This window comes from Psammomys obesus, unplaced genomic scaffold (assembly GCF_907164565.1).
Source record: "Psammomys obesus unplaced genomic scaffold, mPsaObe1.curated_primary_1811, whole genome shotgun sequence".
NCBI lineage: Eukaryota > Metazoa > Chordata > Mammalia > Rodentia > Muridae > Psammomys > Psammomys obesus.
The window spans coordinates 11,182,945-11,209,494 of NW_026596085.1; the positions used below are offsets into that span (position 1 = coordinate 11,182,945).

The 26,550-nt window shown below is 49.0% G+C and overlaps 2 protein-coding genes across 2 annotated transcripts; both read left to right on the forward strand.

The window, feature by feature from the left end:
- The first annotated feature begins 1,753 nt into the window (after positions 1-1,753).
- Positions 1,754-7,010, forward strand: Hdac10 (histone deacetylase 10). Its single transcript, XM_055626919.1, has 20 exons — positions 1,754-2,069; positions 2,140-2,274; positions 2,444-2,540; positions 2,763-2,860; positions 2,955-3,059; positions 3,228-3,296; positions 3,457-3,583; positions 3,745-3,810; positions 4,027-4,086; positions 4,163-4,252; positions 4,392-4,498; positions 4,569-4,633; positions 4,708-4,960; positions 5,064-5,148; positions 5,578-5,669; positions 5,794-5,850; positions 6,111-6,189; positions 6,331-6,513; positions 6,601-6,760; positions 6,843-7,010. Exons 1-20 carry the CDS (start codon positions 2,011-2,013, stop codon positions 6,875-6,877), a joined length of 2,022 nt encoding a protein of 673 aa, XP_055482894.1. The 5' UTR covers positions 1,754-2,010; the 3' UTR covers positions 6,878-7,010.
- A 154-nt stretch (positions 7,011-7,164) lies between these two features.
- On the forward strand, positions 7,165-26,545 carry Tubgcp6 (tubulin gamma complex associated protein 6; the record flags this gene model as incomplete). The annotated part of the gene is made up of 16 exons (XM_055626821.1): positions 7,165-8,200; positions 9,618-9,781; positions 14,094-14,304; positions 19,360-19,533; positions 20,487-20,608; positions 21,356-21,431; positions 21,593-21,702; positions 22,002-22,093; positions 22,187-22,326; positions 22,876-23,025; positions 23,866-23,947; positions 24,039-24,127; positions 24,200-24,315; positions 25,594-25,732; positions 25,973-26,044; positions 26,216-26,545. Coding segments are annotated over exons 1-16 (2,808 nt in total), but the record flags the coding sequence as incomplete, so codon positions are not given.
- Positions 26,546-26,550: the final 5 nt, after the last annotated feature.

The following is a 26,550-nucleotide window of genomic DNA, read 5'->3' on the forward strand; positions in this document are numbered from 1 at the left end:
GAATGTAAACCAGCCATTTGGTGTGCGTAAGTGGCCGGGGGGCAAATAAACCCTTTTGTAGATCTCCCATTCTGGCTGTGTGGCCTGATGCCCGAGCACCCATCAGTTCTCTGCTGTTGGTCTGTGCACAAAAACCTGAGATAACCTGAGCTCCCTGGCCCCCAGCTAGTAAAGGTGCCAGGCCCCCCGACTCTTCCCAGGCCAGAGTGCTGGTGCCACCTAGTCCTCCACGGAGGTCCTCAAGCCACATTAGGGCTTGGCCCCCTCTCTTCTTGAGTGACTGTACTCTGAGGTTTAGAGTCTGGGCTGGGTGTCTATGGCTCTCCAAGACCCAGAGAGGTGGGTTCTACTCTCTGACCAACAACTTACCTCTCTGCCGGCATTGCCCTCATGGCCTCCCTGAACCTACACTGTCATCTGCAGGCCATGAGACATGAGAGGCCACACTTGAGCAGATTAGATGGTCCATGTTCTTCCCCATGTCCTACGGACAGGTGCACCGAACAGAACATAAGGCTGGGGTCTTTCATTCCCTCATTTGGCAAAAAGTTCTGGGCAAACACACTTTGCCCAGTCTAATCTGGTCAGAGGAGATGCCATGACCATGGCCTCCTCTGCCTGAGCCCCCTTATGATAACCATGGTCCAGGCCTTCAAATGCTTCACCTTATTGTGGAGGTATGGCTCACTGCAGGTCCTGACCCACAAAAATGTAACCCAGGGTGGTCATGAGTGTCCTGAGTTTCTCTGCTTGATTTGATGCCTTTGGCCTTTAGAAGATGGAGAGGCCTTGGGACCAGTCAGGACCTGGGCCTTCTCGCCAACTCTTGAGTGTACAGTGGGTACCTGCTCCGAACTGCTCCGGGGCTCTTTGGTTTTCCCTGCGTCTGATAGTAGTGTGTTTCTGTCGAAGATGTCAGTAGCAGCCTTGCTCCCTTCCCTCTCATCATCCTGGGCGTGTCGGTGGCCCCTCCCCCATCTTGAGGTCTTGCTTTGGGAAGTATGATGGCACACATTTGTACTCCCAGCACTCAAGAGGCTGAAGCAAAGACTTCAGAACTGGAGGCAAGCCTGGACTATGGAACAAAATACATATATACAATACATATATAGTTCAGACATGAGCTCGTGTCGCCTTTATTTCTTCCCACCGCCCCCTCCTCAACACCCTTCCTTGCTCAGAACCCTTTGTCCTTCCTGCCTCCACCCTGTGTTGCAGGGTTCCTGGCTGGCCTGGCCTGGCTCCTTCCATTCCATTCCGGTGGCCTCTTTTCTCCCCTGTGGCCTTTTCGTCAGTCCCTTCTTGAATCTCTCTGCCTTGATCCAGCCCAGGCTAGCCCGTGTGCGCTCACGTACACACCTTATTCACTTCCCTTCATCCTTCACCTGGAGGGGCAGGCAAATTGGATGTGGTGGATAGTTGGCATGTCTGATTCTGTGCCGTAGGCCACCCGGTTAGGCTGGAGGACTCTTCTGGAAGAAGGGAGCACAGCCGCGGCTGCAGCGGTGGCCTGAGGACAAACAGCCTTGCCTTCCCACCCATTCCGGGACAAGACAGTGGCGGCGGCACTGGTCGCAGGCCTCGTGCCACACTTTGCTGGAGGTGGCACTGCAGCTGAGTTCCTAGAGCGAGAGATACCACCCCGAGACGTCCCGAGACGCTGGTGTAATCTTCCGGGAGCGCAGCCTTCCCCTGTACCCCACCCTAATCTCGCTTGAGGGCGGGACCTAGTCTGAGAAGGAGGAAGCCGGAAGCTAGGCGTTTGGAGCCTCCCGTTGGATCCGGCTTAGCTTAGTTTCCAGCAATTCGCTCCTGATTATCGACCGGGTTTGAGCCTTGGCCTGGGCCTGGGGTGGTTAACTCTTGCCTAGGTCCAGTGTCTGCTACCCGGCTCTGTCCCAAGCGAAAAGCTGTTTACGAGCGTGCTGTTAGGTGCGACTAGGCATTGCAATCACCTGCCGGCAGAGGGCGTATTACGCTAGAGTGGATCAAAGTGACCACAGTGTAGCCATGGGTACAGCACTCGTGTACCACGAGGACATGACAGCCACCCGGCTGCTCTGGGATGAGTAAGTGTGTCTTGACAGAAGCAGGGGTCGGGGAGGGAACCCTGAACACTGAGATCCTTGTCTGCTCCAGCCCCGAGTGCGAAATTGAGTGTCCGGAGCGCCTGACTGCTGCCCTGGATGGCCTGCGGCAGCGTGGCCTAGAACAAAGGTGTCTGCGTTTGTCAGCTTGTGAGGCATCAGAGGAAGAGTTGGGTTTGGTGCACAGGTCAGACTATGACGGGTCTGGGGACCTGAACCTGTTATAGCCCTGCCAACATTCCCTCAGTTTCACTTGGTGTGGGCTCAAAGGCATTGTGGGGTCTGGGTGGGCCCCTCCCACAAGTAGTTCTTCCTCTCCTACCTGTCCTGCTGTTGGCCTGCCTGCTGATCTGCAGCCCGGAATATATAGCCCTGGTGCAGAAGACCCAGACCCTGGGCAGAGAGGAGCTTCAGGCACTGTCTAAGCAGTATGACGCTGTCTACTTCCACCCGGTGAGAACTGGCATACACAGCCATTCACCCAGATTTATATCCCCATGCCTAGGTGTAGTCACACCCAAACTGAGCTGTCACTGTCTTCTTGTTCATGCTTATGACCGTATGACTGCCATGTTTTGCTTGCCGTTGTCCCGGCCCTGTCTGCTCAGCGGTGGGAGACCTGCGACCCGGGATAAGCAGGTCAGGCAGCAGACTAAGCTGTGCTCTGGCCCACAGAACACTTTTCACTGTGCCCGGTTGGCTGTGGGGGCGGCACTGAAGCTGGTGGATGCTGTGCTAACAGGAGCTGTGCACAATGGGCTTGCCCTGGTGAGGTGAGAACTGGTTCCCAACCTGGCTGTCTGTGTGTGATCCTGTGAGGGGACAGAATGACTCTGACATGCCCTCTAACTCCCTTTTACCCCTCAGGCCTCCAGGGCACCACAGTCAAAGGGCAGCTGCCAATGGATTCTGTGTGTTTAACAATGTGGCTATAGCAGCCAAACATGCCAAGCAGAAATACGGGCTGCAGAGGTGTGTCCAAGCTCCTGCTGCAAGTGTTGGGGGACCCAAACTAAATAGTCGGAGGTGGAGTTGGTGGCCAAGAGATCCCACCTAGCTCCCTCCACCCCTGGCTGGGCTCCTGGCCTAAAGGTGGAAATGCAGCTACCTTCAGTCATCTCCAGCACTGTCTGAATTTAGGATTCTCATTGTCGACTGGGATGTCCACCATGGCCAAGGCATCCAGTATATCTTCGATGATGACCCCAGGTAAGCTGGGGAGTGGACACAACCCTTCTCTGCAATGCACCACTCTGGGGATAAAATTCAGCTGGTGAGACGGGGGGGGGGGGTCTTAGGAGTCAGGGTTCTCTGAGAAGCTGTGGAGCTGCTGATGGACCTCACTTCTGACCTGGCCAGTTGTCTACAGTGTCCTTTATTTCTCCTGGCACCGCTATGAGCATGGGCACTTCTGGCCATTCCTTCGAGAGTCCGACGCAGATGTAGTTGGGCAAGGGCAGGGCCAAGGCTTCACCGTCAATTTGCCCTGGAACAAGGTACCAAGTCCCCCTGTGCCCTCCATCCAGCCTACCTCTCCTGCTCCCCAGCTCTGGGTTTGAGAATGTTTGCAAGAGTCTCCCCAGGGTTCAGAGATGAAGACCCTTAAGTTCTCATTTGTACAGCTGGTCCTCTGATGCCTGCTTTAACCTTGCTGCAGGTTGGGATGAAAAATGCTGACTATTTGGCTGCCTTCTTGCACGTGCTGCTCCCATTGGCCTTTGAGGTGACTGTGTGGTGGGTGTCCCCCTGGGGCACCTGCACTTACCCAGAGTTCCACTATGAAGGCAGGAGTGTTGAAAGCCATTTCATCAGTGTATAAATGGACCCTTGCAAGTAGGGAAGGTGCCTCAGAAAGTCTGCCCTTATGTGAGTGGGTAGCCCTGGGGCCTGCTCTTCACCTGGGCTATGGCTCATTTTTGCTTCTTTCCACTGCCTATAGTTTGACCCTGAGCTGGTGCTGGTCTCAGCAGGATTTGACTCTGCAATTGGGGACCCGGAGGTGAGATCATGGCCTGGCTGGGGAGGAATCTAGGGTCCTAGGCCGAGGCCCTTATACTTGACTCACTGTGCTCCAGGGGCAGATGCAGGCCACACCTGAGTGCTTTGCCCACCTCACACAGCTGCTACAGGTGCTGGCTGGTAGCCGGATTTGCGCTGTGTTGGAGGTAACTGCAGGGCAGAGGGGAGGCCCAAGGGCCAGGGGAGGGAGCCAGACGTGAGGGTCAGTCAGGGTTAGGTATTCTGCCTGGCCCAGCCACTCACACTAGTGACACCCCTCCTCTGTGCTATTTCGACATTTCCTAGGGCGGATACTGCTTGGAGTCCCTAGCACAGTCAGTGTGCATGATGGTGCAGACACTCCTTGGTGATCCCGCACCTCCCCTTCTCGGGCCCATGGTGCCTTGTCAGAGGTTTGAAGACTGGAGAGTGGGGGAGGGGCTAGAGTGGGAGTCAGGCTTTTAACTTTGCTTCTTCCCGTAGTGCCCTGGAGTCCATCCAGAGTGTCCAGAGAGCCCAGGCCCGTCACTGGAAAAGCCTCCAATACAGTCAGTATGGCCTGGACCTGGGCTGGGGGCTTCACCCTGGGCTTCTTTGTAGTGACTGTGACTGTGCCATTTAGGTGTGGCTCCAGGCCTGAGTTCCAGCACTCACTCTCCTGAAGGGAGGTCTCTGCCTCTGCCTGCTGAGAGCTCCACGTGTGCAGAGGCAGAGGGGGCACTGAGCCCCCTCCTGCACAGACTGTGCCTCCGCCCTGCACCCCCAGTGTGCACAGCTGTTGCCCTGACGGTGCCTGGTGCTGCTCTGGCCTTACCTCCTGGAGTGCTCCATCAGGAAGAGTCAGTCTTGAGGGAGGAGACCGAAGCCTGGGTCAGGTGAAGAGAGCAGATCGGAGGATGAGGCTGTCCATGCCGTGTACCTGTGTCACTGATAAAATGACACTGGTCTCCATGTGTCCCTTTGGCCCGCCCATCATAGATTACACAAGTCCCAGTTCCAGGATAAGGGTCTTGCCGCACTGGGGAAGATTCTGTGTCTCTTGGATGGACTCCTGGACGGGCAGGTAGGGAAGCTGCTGAAGATAGTGTGGTGCGTGTACATGTTACCTCATGTAGGGTCCAGGAAATACTCTTTGGCAAGAGAAAGTAGATAATTTAAAGTGTAGTTTTAAGCATCTTGCTTTTAGAAGTGGTGTGATTTGATTTTTTTTTTTTTTTTTTTTGAGACAGGGTTTCTCTGTGTGTAGCCCTGTCTGCCCTGTAACTCACTTTTTAGATCTGATTGCCTCTGCTTCCCCAGTCCTGGGATCAAAGGCATGCACCACCACGCCCCTGTCGTGTAGGGAAATTCAGTCAGTAGGAGCCTTTTGGAAAAGGCCAAAGCGCAAATGGGTTTGTTTAACCTGGTTTGGGAGTTGGCACTGACTCCTGAAAGTGCTTCATACAGGGTGTGTGTCAGCTTCTAACTCCCCTGCCTGTTATTTACCCCATAGGTAAGAAGCGGCATAGCAGCCACAATTGCCCTTGCCATAGCAGCAACTTTGGATGTGGTCATTCAGCGATGCCTATCTCACGGAGCTCAGAGGTAAACTTTGCTTGGTTGACTTGAGTCTCCAAGGACCTGGGAGTACCGACTAATGGCAGAGGGAGGACCCTTGGAATGGGTACTGGACAATGTGAGCCCAGCCTATTCTGGGTCATCTTCTTAGGCTGCTGTGTGTGGCTCTGGGACAGCTGGATCGACCCCTGGACCTTGCAGATGATGAGTATGATTCTTAGCTTCCACATCTCCTCCTCAGTTGTGCATGGGTGGGGACACTGATGTATACAGAATGGGCACTTTCCACAGGTGCAATCTGAGAGTGAGTGCCCCAGACAGCAATGCCATAGCAGGCTGACAGTCACTCGTGTCCTCCTCCCTCCTGGGACCCCAGGCACCCCTCTATCCTTTGTTGTTAAACTCAGGGAAGGGTAGGCAGGGTCTCATGCACATGTATACATGCCCATGGTGCTCTCTCCTGGGAAGGAGAATTTTGTGGCTGAACATCCGGGGCAAGGAGGCAGCCGTCTGGTCCATGTTCCACATCTCCACTCCACTGCCACAGGTGAGTGGCTGTGTTGTTGTTGGACATGTTCTCATTGTCCCCTGGTCTTTCTGGGGTGTCCCTGAGGTTGGGGGATGGGGACAGGAGCCAGCAGCTGTGTCCTCTAGATGAGAGCCTGAGGCTCTGCTGCTGTCCCTACAGACGACTGGGGGTTTTCTGAGCTGCCTCTTGGGTCTCATACTGCCCCTGGCCTATGGCTTCCAACCTGATGTGGTGTTGATGGCACTGGGGCCTTCCCATGGCCTGCAGACCGCCCAAGCTGCTCTGTTAGCTGCAATGCTTCGGGGCCCAGTAGGGGGCCGAATTCTAGCTGTAGTGGAAGAGGTAAACTGGGCAGGGTGGATATGGGTCTATGGGTGGAAGACAGAAACCATGTCTCACTGGACCCCACCCGCGCCTATCCCTGGCCAGGAATCTATACTCCAGCTTGCAAGGACCCTGGCAGAGGCACTGAATGGAGAAGCACCTCCCAGTCTGGGTCCTTTCTTGATGGCTGCGCCAGAGGAGACCCAGGCCCTTATGTTTCTAAAAGCTCAGCTGGAGCCTCGGTGGAAGTTGCTTCAGGTGGCTGGTGAGGCACCTGGGGAGGCGCCGCCCTACTTTAGAGCTAAGGGGAACCAGGTTCACCGCGCAAGCCAATTGTGCTTTTCCAGTTCCTCCACCAGGATCATGCTCTCCAGTCGCTTGAAATCGGTCATGGTGGGCGATTCCTGTTTGGAGAAGAGTACACTTAGGTTCCAGCGAGCCGTGGCCTGAGACCTACATCCCCTCTGCGGCCCTGCCTTCCTCCCTCCTCAACAATAAACATAGGCTACACAGAACCCACCTCTGCTTCCCTTACTGAGTGTTATCTGAAAGCCGAGGCCGCGGCCCCGCCCCTCCCAAAACGCCTCCGGTGACGTATTTCCTGTGCGTTTTTTTTTGTGCTGTCTGCTGTCGCGTGGGTCTGACGTCAGAACGGCGGGAGTCCCAGTTCAGGCGTCTGGGGTGTGCGGGTTGGCCATGGGACGCACGCATTCTGTGGGTAACTTTGTCACGGTCCGTAAGGCCGGAGGACGAGCGCCGGGTGGCGGATGAGGACTGGGAGGACGCGTGGCGTGGCCTCTTGCCCCGCGAAACCTGAGGCGCGGATGCCGAGTTCTCAGCCGTGAAGCGACGAGCGGTCGGCCATTTGGCCCTGCCCACCCGCAGTCGCTCTGGTCTTTGAGAGCTTGAGGTGCCTCCTAGGTGCAAAGTTTGCCAGTCGGGGGTCCAGGACTGAAGGGTAGATATGGCTAGCATCACCCAGCTGCTCGATGACCTCTGCGAGGCTCTCTTACCTGTTGTCCAGGCTCGCCCTGGCCAGCGCAGCCTGAACAGGAAGAGGGCAAAGCTGAGCCTTAAGAGGGTAGCCTACGATACCCTCTTCGCAAATCTCTTTCAAGAGGAGTCTCTCCAGCGGCAGCCTGACTCGTCGAAGCTCCCAGTGAAAAACAAGGTCCTCATGCTGTCCTTCGATTTGAGGGTGGGCGGCTTGGGGCCAGAGGCCGACCGTTTGGAGGAGCTTGTGGAGAAGCTGGAGGCAGCCCCTGACTGTCCTTTTGTGGAAGTGGAGTCAGTGTTAGACCTCCTGGTTCAGCTGGCAGGGAGCGGCCCCCCTCAAGTACTGCGGAGAAAACGGGATTACTTCTTTAACAACAAGCACGCGGGCAGAAACATACCTTACAGCGGCTACGATTGCTATGACCTGAGTGTGTTGGAAATGGACGTTCAGTCACTTATTTCTGGGGAGGAGTATTTGTGTCATAACATGGTCCAGGAAGCACTTCAGGTGATGGAGGCTGCCCCAGGCACTGGCCTGCCCACTGTTGGGCTCTTCTCAATTGGTGACTCCTGTGGTGACAGGTTTGAGAGAGACACCCGGGTCTCACTCTTTGGTGCACTTGTGCACAGCCGCACGTATGACATGGATGTGCGACTGGACCTGCCCCCTGTGCCGGACAGCGCGGACTTCTCTGGACTGGCCATTAAGGTAGTATTCTTTCCCCTCCAGTAACCCTAGAGGTTTGGGAAATGCCTTTGACCTTTTACCACGTAAATGCTGGCAAGCTCCTGTCCAGGCGTCAGGTAATCAGATTGTCCTGAGGCAGAGGTGTTGGCGAGGACTTGCTGGCATCTTCTTGCACAGGGATGTTCTAGCTGCTCACCGGCAGGTAAAAAACAGCATGGAATCTCATATTTTACTTCAAGAGCGAGTCGCTTCTCTAGTGCTGTTAGTTTAAATTCAGAAGAATTAAAACGAAGTAAAATCTGTTCTTCAGTTGTAGAAGTCACATTTTTAAATATGCCTAGTATGCATGCTCTGTGGTATACTTTCTCACTTGTAACATGTAGTCCTCTGCCCCAGGCACTGAGTAAATTGTCACTGTCTCTTGTGTTTATTACTTTGTAAATTCTGTTAAGAGGACAAACTATTACTATTCAGGTTTTTTTTTTTTAAACAATTTATTTAATTTTATTTTATGTGCATTAGTGTGAAGGTGTCAGGTCCCTCAGAACTGGATTTACAGACAGTTGTGAGCTGCCATGTGGGTGCTGGAAATCGAACCCAGGTCCTTTGAAAGAGCAGACAGTGCTCTTTACCGCTGAGCCATCTCTCCAGCCCCAGGTTTTTTTTTTTTTATTATAAAATATTTAGGTTAAGCAAAATCTTGTTGTATATGAACTTTTCCAGGTTTAGTATAATTTTCTTTTTCTCCTGAGGATTGACAGGATGTGGTGGGTAGAGACAGGGTTTCAGTGTAGCTCAGGCTGGCCTCAAACTCCTGGAGACCCTCTTGCCTCAACTCTAGAGTGCTGGAGTTTCCATGTGACTTTTTATGTTGTTTTCCTTAAACTGAGGCCATCTTTTACAGAAATCAAAAATTGAAACCTTTGTTGTTGTTTTGTGATTTTTGAGACGGGGTTTCTCAGTGTAACAGTCCTGGCTGTCCTAGAACTTGCTCTGTAGACCAGGCTGGCCTTGAACTTACAGAAATCCACCTGCCTCTGCCTCCCCTTCCACAAAGTCGTGTGCCACCACACCTGGCACTACCTTATTATTATTATTATTATTATTATTATTATTATTATTATTATTATCATCATTATTTTTATTTATTTATTTATTTATTTTGAGGTAGGTCACTGTGCAGCTCAGTCTGGTTCTGTGGGCATGCACTACCACACCTGCCTAGAAACTGATATCAGAATACTTTCTTTATTTGATTCATTGTGGAGGGGTGCATTGTGGGGTACATAGTAACTTGAGGAAAAAAGAGAATATTTTGCTAGGTCTGTACCCGTAGGGAATAGATAGATATGGATAAAGTTCTAGAATGTTATATCACACTTACTGAATGCAAACATAGAGAGAGAGATGCTGAATTACTTTTCTGTGTGGTCTCCAGGTCCCACAAGTTGTGGATCAGTGGGAAGATGAAGGGTTCCAATCAGCTTCCAATCTAACTCCTGACTCCCAGTCTGAACCAAGCATGACTCCAGATTTGGACCTGTGGGAAGCTGTGCTCACATATGAAGCCAGCAAGCGGAGGTGCTGGGAGCGCATTGGATGGTATGGGACCCTTTCTTTGCCTTTAAATGCAATGTGCCTTTGCCCATATCTTGGACACCCCAGGCAGTTGTGTTAGCTGGCAGTTGTCTTTACTACTTTGTGGATTCTTTTTCCCCATCCTTTACCTCCGCCCCCCCCCCCCGCTTTCCCCCTCCCCCCGATTTACCCCCTAACACCCCTAGAAGGATAGGGGTGAGAGGAAATAGAAAAATCCCTGAATTTAATTTCTTTCCTTTTGTTTCTTCTTTGGCAAACTGCAACCAACATTGCCTATGGGGCTCTAGCATTTATCTACCCCTCTGAAAAGTTCTCAGAATTCCAATGTCACAACTATCTGCAGCTGGCAAAATCACATCTCTGCCAGAGCATGAGAGACAAATCATAGTCAGCTGCTGTGGACAGTCCAGAACAACCCCATATCCCCACATCTGGGATTAAAATGAAAGCATATTTTTTAAATAATTTTTTAACTTTTATTTTATGTGCATTAGTGTGAAGGTATCAGATCCCTTGGAATTGGGGTTACAGACAATTGTGAGTTGCCATGTGGGTGCTGGGAATTGAACCTGGGTCCTTTGGAAGAGTAGAAAGTGCTCTTAACCGCTGAGACATCTCTCCAGCCCCGAAAGCATATTTTTATATTTCTGTGTTTTCACAGAAACCAGAATTCCAGAATTCTGACTGCAGTTGTTTGTAGAAACATCAGTATTAAGATTAAGAGGTTGACATTTCGGGTAAGCTCATGAGAGAAGTGGAGGGGAAAGGAACACCTCTATCCTTCAGCCTCAGTGGAGTTAACTCTGCGGTTCATACTTACTCAGTCTGTCTTTCCCCCAGGAGTTTTAGACAGGAGTGTAGAGTGGCTAGTACTCTGTGTGGTCAATGCCTGGAAAGTACTCCAAGAAGCCATGGATGTGGTGTGTTCTGCTGGTAGAAGCATTGGCCACAACAGCCCTTCCCTGAGTGTACTCTGTGTGTATCTGGGTTCAGGGGTCTCTGTCTTCAGTTCCTCTCATGGTCTGAGTTGGTACCCTTTGGTAATACCCAGAATGAGAATTGAGGACACTTGTTCATGGAGCCCTCTTCACACCCTTTTATTACTCAGTCTGGGAAAACAATTGAGAAGCACTGAAGAAAGAAGTCAGGGTGGGAGGCGCCGTCCATCCTGTGATGCAGCCTCTGGGTGCCCTCTGCAGGCTCTCTAGGGATCATGGGGAGTGATAACGCCTTTTTGTGTGTAGGGCACTGCCCATATGTGAGGAACTTTTCTAGATATGGTCATCAGTGTGCATTTGGATCCCTTGAGGGATGGCCGGCTCCATGCTTTGTAGCTTAAACGCTGTTGGTAGCCTTCTCTGTCCTGTAACTTCACAGTAGGGTTTCGATCCTGTCTTGTTTGTATATAGCAAGTGCTCCTCCTTTCTACCAACCTCTTACAGGTTGAAAAATTGATCTTACAGCCTGCTGCTTTATTTTGTAAATATTTATTAGTGTTATTTCATCTGTAACTTTTCTGGGTCATTGTTTGGAAGACATGGTCACTTAGCTCATTTGTCTTCCATTGTGAACACACTGCATCCTTCTGGTGTTCTTTAAAGCACAGAGAGACAGGCACTCATGGCGGGCAGGAGCCTGGAGGCCAGAGCTGATGCAGAGGCCACGAAGGGGTGCTGCTTACTAGCTTGCTCGTCATGGCTTCCTCAGCCTGCTTTCTTCCGGAGTCCAGGACCACTAGCCCATTACTTGTGTAGGGATTACCTACACTGGACTGGGTCCTCCTATATCAGTTATTAATTAAGGAACTCATGAGTTCCTAGCCTGACTTTTTAAAAAAATGATGAAATGTGATATGGAAGTATAAGCCAAATAAACCCTTTCCTCGCTAAGTTGCTTTAGTATAGAGCTCCAGCACAAAGTAGCACTCAGGCAGTGTTTCCTGCAAGAACGGCTATATTCCCAAAGATAGGGTCTTGCTGTGTTGCTCAGGCTAGCCTCAAATTCCTGAGCTCAAGGGTTCTTCCTACTTCAGCCTCTCACATAGCTAGTCCTATACTTATGCATCACTGCTCCTGGCATCTGAGGAATTTTTATGTAGGGTCTTAAGACGAAGAACACTACCCCGAGAGATTAGTCAGACAGAAATCAAGAAAGGGGCTAGAGAGATGGCTCAGTGGTTAAGAGCATTGGATGGTCTTCTAGAGGACCCAGGTTCAATTTCTAGGATTATATGGTAGCTCACAGCCCTCTGTAGCCCAGTTCCAGAGGATCAGATGCTGTTGTCCATTGCATGGGATCCTCTATGGATCCCATGGGAGTCACATAACTTTACCTCCCCATACCCACTCAGACATAGAAAAGATAAATTTTAAAAAGGGCCGGGCAGTGGTGGCACGCACCTTTAATCCCAATACTTGGGAGGCAGAAGCAGGCAGATCTCTTAAGTTTGAGGCCAGCCTGGTCTCTACAGAGTGAGTTCCAGGACAGCAAGGGCTGCACAGAGAAACTGTCTCAAAACAACAACAACAAACATAACGACAACCAGACCAAAAAAAAAAAAAAAAAAAAAAAAAGGAAAAGACAAAAAGATCAAGAAATGGGCCTGAAGAGATAGCTTGGTAGTTAAGAGCACTGGTTGCTCTTCCAAGGGACCCAGGTTCGATTCCAAAACCCACATGGCAGCTAATTGTAACAAATGTCAGAAGGGGATCTGATGCTCTCTTCTGGCCTCTGAGGGTATGAGGCATGCATGTGGTACACAGACATACATTCAGTCAAGTACCCATGCATATAAAGTACAAAGAAATCTTAAATCAAGAAACTTGTAGTAGGAAATAATGGAATACCTTTGTTGGGTTCAAAGCATTAGTAAAACAGGTTTTCCATGGGTAGTTTGTGTGGAACAGAGTCTCACTGTATAGCCCAGGGTGGCCTTGAACTTGCCCTGTTGCTCAGGCTTCATGATGGCTCATGGTTAGGTTACTTTCTGAGGACACAGTTCCTCCACACGTGTGTGCAGGGTGGGTATAGCATGTGGAAAGTGCACTGTGGAGGAGATGGAATGTGCTGCATAGTAATAACGTGCAGAGTGCTGGGGGCTGGAGTGAGGATGGAAAAGGCAGAATGTGGGGTTCAAGAGATGGCCCATGGTTAGGTTTTGCAGAAGACCTACTCTTAGTTCCTGGCACCCACATGGGGCATCTCACAGTTGCCTGTAACCCTAGCTCAAGTGAAATGGATCTGAGGCCTCTGGCCATTTTATATGGTGGCCACACACACACCTGAAGTAAAATAAAGCTTTTAAAAAACAACCTCTTGCAGAACGAGCACTGTGGCGGACATACAGTGCAGAGCCCCGCTAACTAGCTTGTGCTTGCTTCCTTGCCCTCTCTTTCTTTTTGATAGGGACTTTTTATATAACCTAAGCTAGCTATGAACTCAGATCTTTCTGCCTTAGTCTCTTGAGTAGCGCCACTAAGTCTGGGTATGTACTAGTGCCCTTAATTTTTTTGTAAATATATTGTTTATTTGATGTGTATTGGTATTTTGCGTGCATGTATGTCTGTGTAAGAGTGTTGGATCTTCTGGAATTGGAGCTACAGACAGTTGTAAACTGCCATATGGGAATTGAATCCAGGTCCTCTGGAAGAATAGCTAGTGCTCGTAACTGCTGAGCCACCTCTCCAGCCCCATTTTTTTCTTATTTTAAGTTAGCATGCAATTTTTTGTTTTGTTTTGAGATGGAGTTTCTCTGTGTAACCCTGGCTGTCCTGGAACCTGCTCTGTAGACCAGGCTGGGTCACCCAGCTGTCTACAACCTTAATTCCAGGGGATTTGATACCCTCTTATGGCCTCTGCAGGCATTGCATGCATGTGGAACACAGACATACATATAGGCAAAACACCCATATACACCCCTATTAATGAAATAATGGGGCTGGAGAGTTGGCTCAATGATTAAGAGGACCTGAGGTTCAATTCCTAGCACCTACATGGTGGTTCACAACCATCTGTAATTCCAGTTCCAGGGAATCTTAATACTTTTCTGTGGCCTCAGCAGGTACCAGGCATGCATGTGGTATACAGACATACATGCAAAGCAACCCCCCTAACAATATATATACACAGATAACAACACACAAGAAGGGTACAACTCTGTGAGTCATGGCATGTTTTGTTGACCATGACTGGGTGTTGCTTTGGGCACCTCGGCATTTGTCTGAGAAACTCAGTTGCAGCCTGGTGAAAACATACCTGGCATTAAGGTATATGCTATTCCATCTGTTCATACTCTTCTCTTCTGTCTTCCTCACAGGCCCCCTGGTCACCGAGAGGAGCCCTACCTCACTGAGGCAGGGAGGGATGCCTTTGACAGATTCTGTAGGCTCTGTCATAGAGAACTACAGGCCCTCAGTGGGGGCCTACTACAGGCTCCCAAGCCTGTGCTTGTGGAGGAAAGCGAGCTGGTGAAAGACTCACTGAACGTTCTGCTGGGTGTTGTGTCTGCTACATTTTCCCTTTGTCAGGTGAGAAGGGCTCACAGCTATCATGGGACCAACCTTGTATGGAACAGCATGTGCTCTCCCGGCCTGCTCAGCATGCTAGGGGGTAGGTTGGGATCCAGCGCTATGAGTGGCAGGGAAGGCCAGCTCTGTGGGCTGATTAAAGATAGCCACAAATTAGGCTGGGTATGTAAATCAGTGTTGGGATTCTTGACTAACATGTGAGAGGCCCTGGGTTCATTCCCCAATACTGTAAAACAAAACAGGAATTCTGTTTGAATTTTAAGAGTGTTGACTTATTAATGTTCTTTAAATGATTGAACAAAAGATATTAATCACTCATGGTCAGTGAGATAATAGAAAGTATTTCATCTACTCCCACTTGCATCCTAGGATGGGAGAGTCCAAATTTGTTCTTTGTATGTGTCCAGTTGTACTACACCATTTGTTGGAAAAGTCATCCTAGTTGAGGATGATGGCTCATACCTGAAATCCAAGCTTTTGGGAGGCAGAGGCAGGAGGATAACAACTTTGAGGTCGGCCTAAGCTACATAGTGAGACCTTGTCTATAAGAGAAAAAAATAGGAAAATGATAAGAAGCAAAGCTAAGGCTATCCTGATACCTTCCTCCCTTTCATTTGCTTGCTTGTTTTGAAGTCCTGATCCTCTTCCTTTGCCGTCTGAGTACAAGGCTTTCCTCCTCTGTTGAGTGATCGTGCCATCTCTGCTGAAAGTTGAGGTGGTTGTGGTAGCGCACAACTTAATCCTGCCATCTTAGATTTGGAGATAGGAAAATCAGGGTTCACTTTTGACTACATAGTTATGGCCAGCTTGGGCTGCATAAAACTCTTTCAAATCAAAAGTAGGGCTGGGGAGATGGCATAGTTGGTAAAATGCTTGCCATGCAAGCATGAGAACCTGAGTTTTAAGTCTCAATCAGTGAGGACCCACATGAAAATGCCTCAGTTCAACACTCGGGAGGCAGAGGTCAGCCTGGTCTGCATACTGAGTTCCAGGCCGAACAGAGTTGCACAGTGAGACTCAAAACACCAGTAACAGTAATGTGGAGAGGAGAGGCAAGGTGGCTCAGCAGTTAAAGGCAGTTCACCAGCCAGGCATAGTGATACACACCCTTTAATCCCAGCGCTTGGGAGGCAGAGGCAGATCTGTATGAGTTCAAAGCCAGCCTGATCTACATAGTTTCAGGACAGCCAGACAGCCAGGGTTACACACACACACACACACATATATAAAAACTAAATAATAATAAATATAAAGAACCATGAGGCATGAGAGTGAGTCTTTAGTTTCTGTTTTACTCTGTTAATTTGTACAGGAAGTTTAATACCCACCGCTAGTCTTCCCATTGATAGGGATGAAACCAGGGCCCACACATGCTAGGGAAGCCACTGGGGTCAGGATTTTTTCTTTTGATTTTTCAAGATGGGCTTGCAGGAACTTTCAGGCTTTCAAGACTGGCTGTCCTGGAACTTACTCTGTAGGTCAGACTGGCCTAGAATTCACAGAGACCTCCTGCCTTTCATGTGCTGGGTTTAAAGGTTTGCACTACCACCACCTGTCTGGGTCCAGGATTTCATTTCTCCTTCTTTGTAATTATTTATTTATTTATTATGGATATAGTGTTCTCCCTGCCAGAAGAGGGCACCAGATCCTATTAATAGATTGTTGTAAGCCACTATATGGTTGCTAGGAATTGAAATCAGGGCTTCTGGAAGAACAGCCAGTGCTCTTAACCTCTGAGCCATCTCTCCAGCCCTCAGGATTTTTTTTCAAGGCTGCAAGTTTTTTTTTTGTTTTTTTTTTTTTTCTTTTTAAAAACTTGTTTATTTTTTTATGTGTATGAGTTTGCTGAATGTATATCTGTGAGTGTGTATCTGGTGCCTGTGGAGGTCAGGAGAGGGTACCGGATTCCCCTGGAACTGGAGTGAGAGGTGGTTGTAAGCTGCCATGTGGGTGCTGGGAACCCAACCCAGGTCTTCTGCAATACTAGTAAGTGTTCATAACTGCTGAACCATTGCTCCAGCCCCCTGTTGTTTTCTTAAGCTGTTAAAACACACGTAAGACAGAATTTACTAGTTACTCTATTAGGAGGCCATGACCACAGACTCACTGCTCAACTTCTTGTTGGTTGATTTCTATTTTCTAGAGTCAGGTTTGTTACTTTATATGAGTAAGAAGTTTTGCATTTGATCTGGACTATGTAATTTGTTGACATACAGTTATCTCTTGTCTGTTGTGTGTATTATTGGGGATGGAACTCAGGGCCTGGCACATACTAGTCAGGTGCTCTACCACTGAGCTACATCCCAGCCCAGGCTTTTTTCTTTTTTAATTACATTTATTTACTTGGTAGGAGGGGCAGGGACATTTGTCACAGTGTGCATGTAGAGGCCAGAGGGCAGCTTTTGGGAGTTGGGTCTTTCTAGGACATGAGTCCTGGAGATTAAATTCAGGTAGGTCATCAGCCTTGGTGGAAGCAGCTTTACCTGCTGTGTTAATTAGGCTTCCTATTGCTATGGTAAAACACTATGACCAAAAAGGCATTTTGGGAAGGAAAGGGCTTATTTGGCTTAACACACAATCTGTTACTGAGGGGAGTCAGGGCAGGAGCTCAAGTAGGGCAGTAATCTGGAGGCAGGAACTGAACCGTAAGCCATGGAGGAGTGCTGCTTACTAGCTTGCTTTTATGGCTTGCTTGCCTTGCTTTCTTACACCACCTAGGACTCCCTGCCCAGTGACCTGGGCCCTCCCACATCAACCATCAGTCAAGAAGATGCACTGTAGGCTTGCTCACAGGCCAAGCTGATAGGAGCGCTTTCTCAGTTGACTGTAGCCAATGCCAAGCTGACATTTAAAAAAGCCATTGTACCTGCTGAGTCATCTCGCTGGCCCAGATTCTTTCTTACAAATTTTTTTAAAGACAGGGTTTCTCTGTGCAACAGATGTCCTAGAACTCGATAGACCAGGCTGGCCTTGAACTCACACAGATATCTATCTGCCCCTGCCTCCTGAGTGCTGAGATTAAGGAATGCACCACATGCCCAGCAATAATTGTTGTTTTTGAGATAAGAGTCTCTGTGTAGGACAGGTTGGACTCAAACTCGCTATCCACTTGCTTGCTAGATTACAGGGATGAGCACAATGCCCAGTTTATAATATATAATATTATATAATATATAATTATATACAATATATTTATATAATAATATATAATTATATACAGTATATTTATATATAATATAATATATATTAATACATATATATTTTAAAATTTGCTAGTTTGGGAAATTAGAACTGCATTTTTTTTTAATGATTTTTTGAATTTTAACTTACGTGCATTGGTGTTTTGCCAGTATGCATGTGTGAAGGTGTTGATCCCCTAAAACTGGATTTACAGATAGTTGTGAGTTGCTATATGGTTGCTAGGAGTTGAACTCATGTTCTCTGGAAGAGCAGCCAGTGCTTCTAAACACTGAGCCATCTTTCTAGCCCCTGAACTGCATTTCTTTTTGTAATTTCATTTTTGTTGTTGGTTTTTGTTTTTTGTTTTTTTCGAGACAGGGTTTCTCTTGGCTGTCCTGAACTCACTTTGTAGACCAGTCAGAGATTTGCCTGCTTCTGCCTCCCTGAATGCTGGGCTTACAGGTGTGTGGCATCATGCCTATCTTGTAATTTCTTAAGGTAGACAGTATGGTTGTTGATGTTTCTTTTGCAGTATTGACATTTACTGTTATTACTTTTGTTCTGATGCTGTTTTCATTGTACCTAAACTGTTTTGGTTGTACTGAGCCCTCTGAGGTAATTTCTGTTTTCTACAGCTTTAACAGTATTGTAGGGAGTGCACCATGACAAGACTTCAGCAATTTTTTTGGACAGGATCTGGGAAGCCAGTATCTAAGGGTTAGTAGCAGATATATTCCAAGAAAGCTGTCCATGTGTACTTTTTTTCTTCATTTTAAAAGTTATGTGTATATGTTTGTACCTGGGCATGGGTTTGTGCACATGAACACAGTGTCTTTGAAGACCAGAAGAGGGTGTCTGGCCATGTAGAACTAGAGTTACAGGCAGTTGTCAGCCACGTGAGGTTGGGGCTTAGAACTAAACTCAGATCTTCTGAAAGGAGATCTCTCTCTACCTTTTGCTTTTTTTTTTTTTTTTTTTTTTTGAGACAAAGTTTCTCTGTGTAGCCTTGGCTGTCCTAGAACTCACTTTGTAGAGCAGACTGGCTTCCAACTCAAAGGTCCATCTTCCTTTACCTTCCGAGTGCTGGGAGTAAAGGTGTGTGCCACCACTCCTGGGTTTTGTATTTCTGTGTCAGTAAACCAGAAGAGGGTGTTGGTTTTCATGGAGCTGGACTTAAAGGTAATTATGAGCTGTCCAGTGTTAGTGCTGGGAACCAAACTCAGGTCCTCTGCAAGAGTAATACTTGTTCACTTACTGCTGAGTCATCTCTCCATCCCCTTGGCTTGTATTTTGCTTTCTGTTTGTGTGTCTTGGACTTGGGGAATTTTGGGAACTTTGTATGTCAGATGGGCCCATGGGTGAAAAGGAATCACATCACATTGGGGTCTTGTTGGCATACTTGGACAAAAAAAAAAGCCTCTTATTTACATTTCTTACATCTTTTTTTCCCTATTCCATCCCAATCCCTTCCAACAGCCCAACACTAGGTAGGAGAAAGGGTTAGTGGGAGAGGGACCGCACTAGCTGCTCCCTCCTGGTTAGGGAGTCAGTCCAGTCCTCATATCAGGAGATCTCCAACTTCTTGTCTCACAGCAGAAACCAGGAGCAGCAAGGGGGAAGCAGGAGCAGCCTTGTTCTTTCTCTTCTCCACACTCTGGTCTCTGGCATTTATTCTCTCTTCAGAGTCCTCAGATTTAAACTATCTGTAGCTGGCAAAGAGCTCTTCTCAGAGCCCGCACGAAGCAAATAGTCTGCTGCTATGGACCATCTGAATCAGTCTCACATCCCACACCTGGGACCAAAACAAAAACATGTTTATATCCACAACAAGGTCTTGGTGTCTGGCCTCTGTAACTCCTTTCTTCTGCTCTGTAGGCAACTCAAGCCTTTGTGGTGGAGCTGGGTGTCCATGTCTCAGGTGCATCTCCTGAGAGTATCAGCAGCATCCTTTCAGAGGTGGCGGAGTATGGAACCTACTACACACGCCTGAGCCACTTCTCTCTGCAGCCTGTCGTGGGCTCCGTGTGTAGCAGGGGCCTTGTGTTCCAGGTATGCCTTTGTGAGAACCATGCTATCTTGACAGAAGAATCACGAGTTCAGAATTCTAGGTTCTGAGTCCCTGAGTCTATCTTAAGAAGCTGGGTGGCTTGAGATTGTCTGACTTATCTGTTAGTCCACTGCACCTCTGTGTCAATTGTATTTGGGTAAAGGCACAGAGGGAGGCAGGCATGAACACTTAGGGAATTTGAGGGCAAGGACCAAGTGCTATAAGGTGGGAAAGTCAGATACAAGCCCCCTGCTCCCCATTGTCTTGTATGGTGTATGGCAAGGTGGATCTCCTGTTTTAATGATTCTTGAGGTACCCAGGATTTTCTGTATATTGAAAAATTTGTAGCTGGCTTGTGTGCTGGTACACTCTTCCAGGGTCTGGGATGGCGAGGACAGGTATGCAGTTGAGCAGTGTTGTGTAGAAAGCATGGGCAGTTATGTGGGGGGGGGCAGCTTAGGAGGAGGTGGGCTACACAGGCCCCTTCAAGCTCTGATATGCGGTAAAGTCAGCAGACAAGGGATGGAGGCACTATCCCACATAATTTTCAGGGGTGTATCAGGAGCTGCATGGGAAAGACCAGAGGTTTCAGGTGTTATAGAATGGGTCTGAGAGGGGACTCCATGGGAGGTGAGGCTTTGGTTCTGGTTTCCTGGGATGTAGGGAAGATAGGTGAAGGTAGATGGACAGGATTTGTTTCAGGGTGACCCTGTGGCAGTGTGATGCAAGGGGCCAAAGCTGCATCTGTGTAGATCCCTAATCTTAACCTATGTCTTCCAGTAAAGCATCTTCCTCTTGGCTGGGCTTAAGTCATAAATGGCCACTGCTTGGGAAATGGGGTCACCAGGCTACAACATGGAAAAACAGCTCTGTTTTCTATCTTGGGTTGCCCTTCCAAGCCCTGAGCACATGATTGTCTCCATGTCCCAGCTGTACTTCTCCTACTTGCCCACAGGCCTTCACCAGTGGCCTTAGGAGGTACTTGCAGTATTACCGGGCCTGTGTTCTCTCCACTCCACCTACCCTGAGTCTCCTTACCATTGGCTTTCTCTTCAAGAAACTGGGCCGGCAGCTCAGGTAAGCCTCAGGACTGGCCTAGCATGGTGCTTTCAGGACAGTGAGAGCCAGCTCTGCTCCCTGACAAGGACAGCCCAAAAGAACAGTCCTTGGTTGTCTATGCAGTCCATACATAGCTGGTCACTATGTGCCATGGAATGTGACTGCTGTCTGCCTATAACAACGGCCTTGCCTGGCCCAGGGATTCCTGCCTCAATAGCGCTGCGGGGAGAGAAGGCAGTGGACAGCCTCTCTCATAAGCTCATCAATAAGCAGCCAGGCATGGTGTCTCTTGGCAGGTGCTATCCATTGAAAGTTGGGAGTGACAGATAATATGGGAGGAGGACATTCTCTAGGCAGCAAAGATTTGGGGGGTCATGTGGAACACAGACAGCAGTAGGGTAGAGAGGGTAGGGGTTCATGAGGGTGATTGGTGCTCATCCTAGTCAGACAAGGTGGGAACAAGGCAGAGGTTTCAAATGGCACCTCTTAGTGTGGGGCTAAGGAGTCAAGGTAAGAATGAGGTGGGGCGATGGGTCCACCCAATGAGTGTGGATGTGTTAGTGCCACCTGGAGGACAGCACAGGAAACAGTGCCGGGTAGGGGTCCAGTAGAGTGCTTAGGTCTGGTTTGTTGGAGGTACAAGTAGTTTTTAAAGCCTGTGTAGACCAGTTACTTAGGGGAAAATGAATTTAGCTTGCTCAGTCTGATCTGGTTCTTGGGACCCCGAGCTCCTGTCACTTGATCTGATCTTGATTCTGTGTCTAGGTACTTGGCTGAGCTTTGTGGTGTTGGCACTGTATCCTTGGCAACCAGTGGAGAACCCAGAGCTGTGTTCCCTACCGTGAGTCCTTCCTTTCCTCAAGTGTGAGCATGCATGCCTCCTCTGAGTTGTGCATTCTTGTCAAGTTTGCTACTGTGGTCTGCTAGTCATCTTGCCTAGATAGGCAGTGTGCCATGTGCCGCAGTGGCTGTCACCCATCCTGCTTCTCCTCACTGTTGTAGGGAGTGAAGCTCCTGTCCTACCTCTACCAGGAGGCACTGGATAACTGTAGTAATGAGCACTATCCTGTGCTGCTGTCTCTGCTGAAGACCAGCTGTGAGCCCTACACACGGTAGGTGATGAGTGGCCTGTACTGGCCATGCCCAGTCTCCCTGTAGTGACGGGGGAAGGCTTCACTTAGAACAAGTATGTATTTGAGTTTCCTGTTGTCTAAGATGCACCGGGTGCCAGGGTCCTTGTGGAAGCTGGATAAACAGTAGGTAGGAGATATACCCACCCATAGTGTCTTATTTCACTCTGCGGACTGGCCATACTCAGTTGACCCCGCCTGTCTGCCACACCTATCCTGCAGCCCTCCACACCTGCCTACCTCTCCTCTTCTCCCTAACCCTGTGCCCCATTACCCTACAGGTTCATCCACGATTGGGTGTACAGTGGAGTCTTCAGAGATGTTTATGGGGAGTTCATGATCCAAGTTAACCATGAGTACCTCAGCTTCAGAGGTAAGCAGCCACTGACTGCTAGACTGTGCCCTCTGCCTGGGGTCAGGGCCATCCAAACTACAGGTCATCATGTTCTGTTCATGTTCTGTTCAGACAAATTTTACTGGACCCATGGCTACGTGCTTATTTCCAAGGAGGTGGAGGACTGTGTTCCTGTGTTCTTGAAACACATTGCCCATGATGTGTATGTCTGTGGGAAGACCATCAACCTACTGAAGCTCTGCTGTCCCCGGGTGAGGGTCCTGCTGGCTGGGTGGGCAGCCTTGTGTATAAGTGAAAGGCCAGGTCTGTCCAGGGACAGTCTGACTGGTAGGTGCTAGTGTGCTTGCTGCCACAGTCCTCTGCATGGGAGATGAGATCTCACATGCTCCTCAGTTTCTGATTCCACCTCTGCTGTATGGTGTCTCCATTGTTGGGCTACTTGTTTTGTGAAGCCATCAAGGGTTTCAGCTGCTTCCAGATTTAGCAATGAACTTTTCAAGAGAAAAATGACCATCTGCATACATCACTGAAAACTTGGGAACAAGGCTTGGTTGCTTGTTTTTTTTTTTTTTTTTAAAGATTTATTTATTTATTATGTATACAGTGTTCTGCCTGCATATACACCTGCATGCCAGAAGAGTGTATCAGATCACATTATAGATGGTTGGGAATTGAACTCAGGACCTTTGGAAGAACAGCCAGTGCTCTTAACCTCTGAGCCATCTCTCTAGCCTCAGTACTTGGTTCTTGTTCTTGACCTAGGTCATACACTCACTGAAGCTCTTCTTCCTCTTTGGCAGCACTACCTTTGTTGGTCTGATGTCCCTGTCCCTCGGATCTCAGTTATTTTCTCTCTTGAGGAGTTGAAGGAGATTGAGAAGGACTGTGCTGTCTATGTTGGGCGGATGGAGAGAGTTGCACGTCATAGCTCCATCAGCAAGGAGGAAAAGGTACTTGGCTGCAGGACTTTGGGCTTTCTCTGCACTTCCCCTACACTTCCCTTCCCTTCACTTGAGGTTTTGGGCTGATGGAGTTCCCCTACCCCATGGGTGTTCCTGTGCCAATCTGGATGACAACTCCTGGCATGGTGCCTGGTGGTCAATAGTGGGCAGCCAGGCAAACTCAGAAGCAAAAGAAGTACTGGGGGTGGGGCATGTCAGGCAGAGTGGTTCTGTCTGTGTTTCTGTCCTGGTTGTATGTGTAGGTTGGGACACCCAAGGTACTTGGCAGTGTGTCAAGGAAAATCGGAAAAAATCTGGTGACAGGTGTTCAGGCCAAGGGCTTTGTCTTTTTTTCTGGGCAGCCTTACCTGCACTCCAGGTTTTACCAACATGGGTGGCTCCATTTGGAAATTCCAGGCAGCAAGGCCTATAAAGTTCCTCCACTTGGGTAACCTTTACTGGGTTTATGCCTGGAAGCAGTACCATAATTCCCCAGTGTCCCCCAGGAGGAGAGGTTAGTGACTGACCAGGGCCGATGACAAGAACTTTTTCCTGGCTTGGTGTCTAATGGGTAGCAGGAAGAGACCCAGGCAAGGATAGACTCAGGAGTAGGAATGCTCCACGAGCCTTCATTTATTTCTGGGTACATAGTCACCTCCTGTTCACTGCTCCAAGCCAGAGGTCTCTGTCCCCCAGCCTTGGGTGAAGCATCACCTGTGAACATTCTGAATAGGTTGGGAAGGGTACCTGTTAACAGTAACCAGCAGCATGTTGTTTTGGATTGCCAGTTCTCTCCATATTATCCTAGGGGAAGGGATGGGGCATTATGTTTTACATATTGTCTTTTAGGAATTGCGTATGGAAATTGCAAAACAAGAACTAATTGTCCATGCCCGGGAAGCAGCATCCAGGGTCCTGAGTGAGCTAAGTGGTGAGTGCAGTTCCAGGTCTTTATTTCCTCTGCTGTGCTGGGCCCTGCTGGGCTCCTCACAACTGCATATGTCTCTCACCTTCTCTTGAAGAGCGGCAGATGTCAGAACAGATGGCTCTGGACACCCGGAAGCGAGAGCAGTTTCAGCGGCTGAAGGAACAGTTTGTGAAGGATCAGGAGGTGGGTGGTCTGGGTTCTGGGTGGTTATGGCTCCTCTTTGATCTAGTAAATGAGGCTGTTTGTGCTGTGTAGCGACGCCTGGCAGCCAGACAAGAGGAGCTAGAAGATGACTTCAGCTATGCCCGTGAGCTCCGAGACCGTGAGAAGAGGCTAAAGGCTCTGGAGGAAGAGCTGGAGAGGAAGGCCAGGTATGGCTGTATGGCTGCAGGTCCCATGCTGCCGGCTTAATCCTACTAGTGATAGTCATTTTACATTGTCTTTTTTTCTTTGATGCTAGGGATCAATTCCAAGACCCTCAAGGTTGCTAGGCAAGTGCCCTACCAGTGAGCAACATCCCTAACTTGTTATTTTAGTTTTTATTCTGAAAAATCAGACATAGGTCAAGATAGAGAGACTAATCTGCTAAACCAGGATGCTGTCCTGGGCTAAGGGGTTAGAGCTCTTAGGCTATGCTCTGAGGTCCAGTCCTAGTGCACATAGTGTATTAATATTATTTATTATTGGTGCATAAGATTATTATGGTGCCATGGAGCCAACCTTGGGCCTTTTGCAGGCAAGTTAGTACTTTACCATTGAACCACATCCTCAAGGTCTGGCTTTAAATCTACAGTCCTCCTGTCTCAGCTTCCGAGTGCTGGGATTATAGGTATATGCTACCACACTTGCTCTGTTTATCTTAAACAACTTTGGTATGCTTATTTTAAATCTGTTCCTGGCCCAGCAGAGCATTGGGCCATTAATCTAGCATGGTTCTTGAGTCTGTTTCCTCTTTGTGTCATTAGCTTGTCATAGAAACTGTCTCATTGATCAGTGGAAGGTTTTTATAGCAGGAACTGGCTACATCTTGCATGGTGCCCTTGGACGCTCAGTTGTTCAAGCCTTAGATGTTGTTTACAGAGCAAATGAAGAGCTTGCCTCTTGCATGTGCTAGGTATGTGCACACACATGTGAGTAGAACCACATATGAGGAAAACCAGGCATAGAGGGACATGTTCCTGACTTGTGCCAGCCAAAATAGAGATGGTTAATTGGGCCTAGATACCCAAAATTGGAGGCTTGGAATCCCTGGGTTTGTTTTGGTTTTGTTGTCAGTCTCCATTTCTCTTGGGTTTGAACTTGCAGGATGGGAAGATGTCTACTGTACAGTAAAGAAGATGTGGCCTGGTTCCAGAGGGCTGGTCCTGGCCGCCTGCTTATTCTCTTGTCTCTGGCCATGTACATTTTCCTTCTGCTAATTTGTCCAATAGATAGTTGCCAAGTACCATGTGGGCATCTGTCCATTGGAGCCTTTCATTCTGGTTGGAAGCAAGGCCCTTCCTGGGAGCCCAGGCTGTTGTGGGGAAGATGGAGGACAGAAGCCTGGGGAGGGAGCCTGTGTGGAGAAACCATCTTAATCTGAGCATGGCTGCCCACCAGATGGTACAGAGTGGTTGTGGTGACCATGTCCTCTCTGCATGTGGCTTCAGGCAGGCGCTGGTTGACCATTATAGCAAGTTGTCTGCAGAGGCAGCTCGTCGAGAGCAGAAGGCTCTATGGAGAATCCAGAGGCGCCGGCTAGAAAATGCCCGGCTTCGTTTTCTCCTAGAAGATGAGAAGTGCATTCAGGTATGGTATTAGTGTTAGCTGCCAGGTCTTGCACTCATGTATCATGTCATCCTGTTGCATAAGGGTACCGATGGCACTTACTGAGGCTCAGGCTTCCAGTCAATCCTGGAAGTGTGAGTGGGCAGCAGGGCTGATGGCATATGTGATGGATGAGGGATAAGTTGTGAAGGTTGTGGTGTGTGCCAGCTCTGCTGGTCACTTTACAAAGCTGTTCTCTTTTCCTGTTGGCTTGAATTCCAGGAGATGCTGAGAAACATGGAGGCTCACCAGCCCCAGGAGCCAGTGAGTGTGTTCCCAACCACATGCGCTCAGGTAATAGACTTTAGCAGTATCTTGTGAGTCTTGCTGGGATGCTGAGTTAAATGCTTTGGCTTGGTTGTCCTTATGTCCCTCCACACTTAGTAGGTGTTGACCACTTGCTGAGCTCACCTTGGGGAGATGGGGTTAGATGACTGGAGGGGTTCACTATGTTCTGTGTTTCAGGTCACATCTCCAGGCCCTGAGCATGCAGAGGAAGGCCATAGCTGTGATCTGGGGTCTACAGAGCTGCGTTGGGATTGTCAAAGCCCAAGTGCATCAGCACCATCAGCCCTTAAGTCTGCCGCAGAGGGAGTGGATGGCTCTGAGGCTGGACAGGCAGAGGGAGCTGGGCCATTCTCGACTGGTCTCAGCATCACCGACTTTCTGCCCATGGGCCCTGGGGCTGAGCAGCCTATGAATAGCATTGAAGCTCCCTTCTTAGAGGTGGCACTGCAGACCATCTGCTCAGACCTATCCCCTGTACCTCCTGGGCCAGCACTCACAGAAGCTGCCCCCCC

Bases quoted from the DNA above. Each gene is read 5' to 3' on its own strand.
- Hdac10 (XM_055626919.1), top strand. From the start codon at position 2,011: ATGGGTACAGCACTCGTGTACCACGAGGACATGACAGCCACCCGGCTG. The intron at 2,275-2,443 runs GTCAGACTATGA...GCTGATCTGCAG, and splicing joins GAGTTGGGTTTGGTGCACAG to CCCGGAATATATAGCCCTGG. The intron at 3,297-3,456 runs GTAAGCTGGGGA...AGTTGTCTACAG, and splicing joins ATCTTCGATGATGACCCCAG to TGTCCTTTATTTCTCCTGGC.